Source organism: Ruditapes philippinarum, unplaced genomic scaffold, assembly GCF_026571515.1.
Source record: "Ruditapes philippinarum isolate M1 unplaced genomic scaffold, ASM2657151v2 ctg17_1_1_1_1, whole genome shotgun sequence".
In the NCBI taxonomy this organism is placed as follows: domain Eukaryota; kingdom Metazoa; phylum Mollusca; class Bivalvia; order Venerida; family Veneridae; genus Ruditapes; species Ruditapes philippinarum.
Window position 1 is genome coordinate 693,626 of NW_026865484.1, and position 7,137 is coordinate 700,762.

General features: G+C 33.6%; 1 protein-coding gene across 1 annotated transcript; it reads left to right on the plus strand.

Moving 5' to 3' along the window:
- The first annotated feature begins 969 nt into the window (after positions 1-969).
- On the plus strand, positions 970-7,137 carry LOC132729308 (uncharacterized). The gene is made up of 3 exons (XM_060715044.1): positions 970-1,471; positions 3,387-3,599; positions 4,407-7,137. Exons 1-3 carry the CDS (start codon positions 1,199-1,201, stop codon positions 4,716-4,718), a joined length of 798 nt encoding a protein of 265 aa, XP_060571027.1. The 5' UTR covers positions 970-1,198; the 3' UTR covers positions 4,719-7,137.

Below are 7,137 nucleotides of genomic sequence, written 5' to 3' on the forward strand. Positions count from 1 at the left end.
CCATCAATTCATCAAAGTATACATTCCCACCACGTGCAGCCATTTCTGAAATGTTAGAGACATCAATTCCATTGGTTTTACTTACATCCGCACATCCGGACCATCAAGTTCGCGAACTTTAAAAGACGTTTTAAATTGAAATCATATGTATGATATTAATTTGCCTTCGATTCGATATATGCTTGTAAATATGAAACAACGTGCTATTATAAAATGTATGAGTACAATATGTAAAATGTTCTATTCAAGCTTATATGTTATTTTTATTCTGTACAGTTGAAAAGTTTCTATTATTAATTGAGGTAATTTTTATTGTCATTATTTATTCTAATGATTTAGTTATTTCATTTTTTTTAGCAATATGAGTAGTGCTAATATGAATATGACAAACATGATTTGAATCACCTTTGATTGTACCAAAACACTAATGGAAATTTTGCACCAATACTTCGGTTTATTTCAAATCGGACAAATAAACAAAACATCAAATCAAGCATGTAAAGACTTACGAAACAAAAATATGACCGCAATATCAATGCAAAAAATGAACACATGAGAAAAATCTAGAGGAATTTGCACAACCTAAGAATCTATAATGTAAATGTGCAATACAGTCCAACAAGAAGTAAAGCTGAACATTACCTAGAGATCAAACTATGAACAGCGTCATAGAGTGTCACTCACTTGCTGCGAGTCATTATTTTGGAGAATTATCACATCTGGCAAAGTGAATTTTGTGTTTTGAAAAACTTGAACATAATTTCGTTTCCAGTTATAGGAAGCGAAAATCTAAAAGTTAAGGTTACTACTTACACAGGAAGATATCTTGGATTCGGACCATGCTCCGGTCTGAAAAATGACTGTATGATTTACTAATATATCAAGTAATTGTCCCAAGCAATTTTATTTGTTTGTTTTTTTTACGTTTGAGGTTATTTAAACTACATAAAATATAAATATTAGTGATGTTAAACCTGAACAGTCATAGATCATACGGGTCAAAGTCTAAACTGTTACTAAAACGATAATATAGTCATTAGTTCTACGTTTACTGTACAGAGGGACACTATGTATCTGTTTGTGAAATTCAAAAGTTTTCGAATATATGAGGGATTTATAAGTGTTTTTCGGGAATGTTAACAAATGTCGTTTGAAATAATGTAAAAGAATTGTAGTGGAAAAAAACGAGAATAAAGATATGGACACAAAATTTGAAAAAGCAAACACTAGTAAATTGACTATCGACAAGAAACATGTTCGACATGTAGCAGTGAAAACAAAAATTCCTCAACCAAGACGTCCTTTGTTACTTCTTCCATACGGAAGCTTGTATCCTAAAGAAAGAAAAGAAGAAAACTGGAAAGAAAAATATCAAGCATTTCAAAGAGAAAACAGATTACTAAGGGAGGAAAATGCGCAGCAAAAAGAAAAGATACTCTCGTTAGAACAAGATCAGCGTAGATTATTAGTGGTAGGTAACATTCACTAAAATATATAGCATAGAAATATTATATTTTGTTTATAACAACACTACTCGGGAAATCGAAACTTCATTACGACAGTGTTAAGTAACTCAAGAGGTTTGAACTTTGACTTAATATCAAGTTTGTCGTTTTTACAAATGTGTAGATTATCAAAACCGTTTATAATGTTAACAACTTAATAACTGAGAACATTTTATGTAATATGCGATTATATGTAAACATATCAACTATAGTTAAGAATTATTGTAACTTAGAGGACGGCCTAATGTGTCTATTGATAGCAAGGGTGTTTTCCTGTTTAGAATCATATACCTTCTGTATTCTGAACGGACAGTTCCTTACATATTATAATCGAATGTCCCTGTCTTGATTCAAACTTAGATCACTGATGGGCAAGTGATTTAAACTTAGATCACTGACTGGAAAGTGATTTAAAGTCTGCGGCCTTTACCACCTGGCTAGCCGGTTCCATGTTATTCCAGTTGCTTTAATACATTCTATCATCATCATCATCACCATCATCATCATCATCATCAGCATCATTATTAAAGCTATATGCACACTCTCTATCTATGTATTCAGTATCACATCACTCTCTTTCGAGTATTTTGTGCAGGTGGAAATGTTCTGATGCAATAGCCATTAATAAATAGACTGTCGTTTCATGACTTTATAATTATTGTTTGAATGATAATATCATGAAAAGTTTTATGTAGTTGTTCAGGTGTTTACGTCTCTTTATATTTCACTGAATATAAAAATGAAGCAACCCATCCCAGAGGTGCCAGCATCACAATATATGATATCACAGGACCTAACCAAACTTTTGACTTAAAGCTCTCTATGTGTAGGTAATTTAAAAGTCGTATAACCTATAATAAGTTGTATGATTTGGGGATAAAGTGATTGATTATTTGATATAATAAAAAAAATCTTTTTGCACCTCGATGATGTAAATGATTTATAAATTAACAAAAAATAATTTAAAATATACCGTTGTTAAATCATCAAAAAGCTATACAATATCAGAAGTCTAAGAAAGAACGCCATATTCAATCTCAGATTTCAAAAATTTTACAGTATATGGGAAGTCATACACCTTCTAGACCAACCTCTTAATAAGTAGGACTATGTTACTGTCTATACTGTTCAAACAACAACAACAACAACCATAAAAAACAAGAACAAAAGCAAAAAAAAAGCAAAAAAAAAAACATGCAATGCCCCTGTAAAATGGCGACATACCAGGTTTCTAATTATTCGGATTTTTATACAGCAAGTGACATAAGTTAAAAGCTGCCCGTTCTTCACTTTAGTTCAGTGTTATTACCTTCGGGGCCAATGATTCCTGAACGTTAGAATTAACGAATTTAAAACCGCCGGTGCTTGGGATGTGAGAGATGCCGCACTTAAACATTATCTCTCTATACAGACTCACTCAAACCGAGTCTGGAATTTTGATATCACTGCTTCCAAGGGATCACCCTTATTTATCGATTCTTAGAGTGAATGTGGAGAGGAAAAGTTTTTTTAAAAATAAATATAAAGAAATTGTAAGATGAGTAAAATCTACCGATATCGAATACTGTCACATTGATGCTAGTGTAAAGAAAAATAAATAAAAAACCCATAAAAATCAGATTTTTTCAAAACTTTCATACTTTGTCCGCCATATTTGTTTAACGACAATAATTATAGCGTTTTAATTTGCTGACAGGTGTTTGGTTGGTTTTTGGACTGAGTTTGCCTAAACTTTATCAATAAAGCGCGGAAAATCTGCAATATTGTATACAATCATTGCATCCAAATTAATTTTCGAATGAAAAAACCTTTACATGTAAATTTATCATTTTATTTGTTACTTGTTAAAAAGAATTTCTGAAATTCATAATGTCATTCCAGATTAATCACGACTTTGTTCAACGGTTATTTGTTCAGCCAGATAATTGTGAAAATGTTCAAATTGGAAGTCACAATACACAAGTGGTACATAATCACTGCGATGTATCGTTGATAAAAGATCTCATTAGTCAACTTGAAAACAGCATCAAAGAGGTCAATGAGAAACGGAAGCTGATGGAAGTTCTTATGCAAGATGTTACCTCTCAGTTTAAGGTGATTTTTTTGTTAGAATAGTTCTTATTACATTCTTATAACTTATAAGTAGTTTTTAAAAATATATCCAAATATCAAAATACTGAAGTAGTTATCATAAACATTCAAGTACTTTATTTTTCAAAAATGTTTTATATTGCTTCTCTTTAACTCACGTTATTGTGGAAGTCTTCACAGCTTACCACTGCCTGCATCATCATCATCAAAACCTTCCGCACAAGTCTGTTATTACATGCTAGAAATAATATAGTTCTTATTTAACCTTTAACCTGTTGGAACTAAATAAAGACTGATTCATATTTCCATCAGCCAAGCTAGCCCGCACCTCCCCGATGTCTGACAAGGGTATTTACTGTTCACTGCTAAATTTTGTAATTTTGATAAACGAAATCGCCTAAAACTATGTGCTGGCAAAGCATTACACATACCTAGCCAGTTAAGAGTTAATATAAATCACTTCATACAATAAAAAATACAAATAATACACATTTTGTATGAGCTGGCTCCTTGGACCTGATACTCTGTGGTCAAACAAGTTTTACTAAATAACTGAAACACAATATTAGCAAATGAAGCAGAAATCAAGCAACATTAACTAAATATTTAAAAGCTCAAATATCATTTATGATTCCAATTTTGACTTGTCTCTTATTTATCTTATTATTTTACATATTTTGTAATTGTGTTAGCATAATTAGTTACGTATTTTGCAGTGTCATTTGGTCTAAGTTACATGTGCATACTGAATTTACTGATTATATTAACTTATGTGCATTTTAGAAATAATACGTTTTATGAAACTTTCAGAAAATGATGGAGTATTCTAAGATAAGCACAAGGAGATATACAGCAGATAGTGAAGGACATAGACAGGTTAATGACATGCAGCAGTTAACAGAACAACTAGCAGATACTGAAACGGCTTGTCCAGATTGTTCACTTTCCAGAATATCTCAGCAAATAACAGACTTGCAATTAAAATTAGATACCTTTAATGAGTTGTGTTCTTCCAAAAGAGTGTCGTCCACGCTATCATTAGATGACAGAAAGCTATCGAGAAACAATAGCAAATGTGACTGTCGAAGAAAGATTCATTCTGAACATAACTTACATATGTAGGAAAAACCATGCAAGTGATTACCAGTTTTTCTTTCATGGTTGGTCTAGTGTGTACTTTGAACCCTTATCTTTTGTTTAATGAACTAGTTCAATTTTCATGTAGTGTAAGTCAACAGTACAGAGCCTGGTCAGATTGAAAGGATATAAAGCAAGCTAGCCTGGCTCTATACTGGTAGCAAAGGCTATTAACTTTCGGTCCCAGCAGGGTAAGGGTTAAGAAGAAAAGTTACAATCATTTTTGTATTTACCTGTTTGAATCAACATAACTTTTGCTGCATAAGTGATATTCAAGTACTCAAATAAAAGTGATGACACTCCAGCTGTCGTTTTGGAACATATATCACAATATGACCATGTCTAGATAAAAAAAATCAGAATAGAGGATTAATCAAAAAGTTCTTGGCCCGATGTACTTCCGGTAGTCAGTGAACCCAACTAATGGTCTTACTTCTCAATATAATCGCCCTCTACATCAATGCACTTTGTCCACCTGTGCTCCAACTTGTTTAATCCTTCAAAAAAAGAACTCTCTATTTTGTCCTCGAAGATCTCATTGCCGCCTCCATGACACCTTCATTGCTTCCAAAACGTCTACCACGAAGCTTGGTTTTCAGTTTCGGAAACAGGTAGAAGTCAGAGGGAGCCAAGTCCGGAGAATATGGGGATGGGGAAGAATTTCAAAGCCGCAGTCAGTTGCAGCAGCCATCGCAACTTGGGATGTGTGAGCTGGCACGTTGTCGTGAAGGAGCAGAACGACATGAGTCAGTTTGTCCTTCTTTGTACGCGCGATTTATTGATGCAGACGTCTTAATTTGTCTGCATAGTATGTACCGTTTATGGTACGACCTTGGTCAAGAAAGTCAATCATGATTATCCCCTTACTATCCAAAGAAATTGAAGCCATCATCATTCCTGCTGATGGCACCCCCTTGAATTTCTTTGGAGGGGTGTGCCAGGGTGCTTCCACTGCATGCTCCGTTGTTGTTGTTTTTTGTTGTTGTTGTTGTTGTTTTTATTCTGGATCGAAGTGATGGACCCATGTTTCATCCTGAGTTACGAATCGGTAGATAAAATTAGGTTCATCCTCATAGCGAGACAAAAGATATCTTGAAATGTCAAGCCTGGTCCGTTTCTGGACGTCGGTTAACTGTCTGGTGACCAATCTAAAGGACACTTTTGACATGCCATAGCCATCAGTCAGAATTGCCTGAAGTGAACCAAAGATTATACCCACTTCCCTAGCAATGTTTCGCAGGTCTCGCCTTCTGTCGCACATGACCAGATCGTGCACAGCTTCGGCAGTTTCATCGTTGGTGGCCTCTTTTGGCCGCCCAGGGCGCTCATCATCTCCAATGCTCTCCTTGCCTCTCTTAAATTAAGCAGCCCATTTTTTTCACAGTACCATGTGAAAGGGACTCCTTCCCAAGTGTATCCACGAAGTCTTCATGGATTTCCTTGGTGGACATCCCTAATTACGACTCTGATTTCAACTTTCTCCATTTGGTCTAAATGACACACCCCTCTACTGATCAAAGTGTGTATCGACGTATCGTGTGTAAATGTCAGTGTAGTGGCTAGAAGTATATCGAACCGAGAACTTTTTGATCTTGCCTCTTATACCCTTCCAACCATTTATGTACATTTCTTGTTTTTCGTTTTGTCTGTTATGTTATTTATAAATCTGTTTTTAAAGGATGTTGTAATATAAGGTAATTTCAGAGGTTGTTCATCGCTGTATATAATTGATATTATTATTATGATAATTAATGAAGTTGCATTTAGAATGAATGCTGCACATTTAAATTGAGTCTGCCATTTTCATATAATGTTGTTATTTTATTGATTTTGAGTTACCAACGCTTTCCAAGATTAGTGTAATAAGCACAATCACAAATATTTATACCAAATTTGTACTTATAATGTACACAATATTAAAATAGAAAAAAAACAGATTCCCTAAAGAAAGTCCAACACAACAAAATTGAAAATGTTGCAGGCTTAAGCCTAAATTATTTTTGAAATGTATCTTTGAATTTACTCACGTTGAATGCAATATTTCATATGAAAGTTATCGATTAATTGCTAATGAGTTCGGATTATTGATGTATTTATTTTTCAAAGATTTTTGGTGTTGTTCTTTTATTTCTTATAATTATTATTGTAACCTAGCAATGTCGGTCAGTAAAATGTGTTCTGTTTTTCATGACTTTGTTGGGTTTCATGTTACTTTACATTTGCAATTGATTTCTTAATATGTATATTTTAGATTGGTAAATGCACATCATGTTGGCGAGATTTGTTCATGTATTCATGTCTTTCAGAATGACCTACCTCTTTGTTTTCTGTATACACGTGACCATGATGTTTAATTGTTACTTGTGTATGATTGATACAAAGATAAATATTAATTTGAAACATT

What these genes read in the sequence shown, in the direction of transcription:
- LOC132729308 (XM_060715044.1), top strand. Translation starts at nt 1,199, where the DNA reads ATGGACACAAAATTTGAAAAAGCAAACACTAGTAAATTGACTATCGAC. An exon ending in ATCAGCGTAGATTATTAGTG is followed by an intron (nt 1,472 to 3,386) that starts GTAGGTAACATT and finishes ATGTCATTCCAG; the next exon opens with ATTAATCACGACTTTGTTCA. An exon ending in ATGTTACCTCTCAGTTTAAG is followed by an intron (nt 3,600 to 4,406) that starts GTGATTTTTTTG and finishes TGAAACTTTCAG; the next exon opens with AAAATGATGGAGTATTCTAA.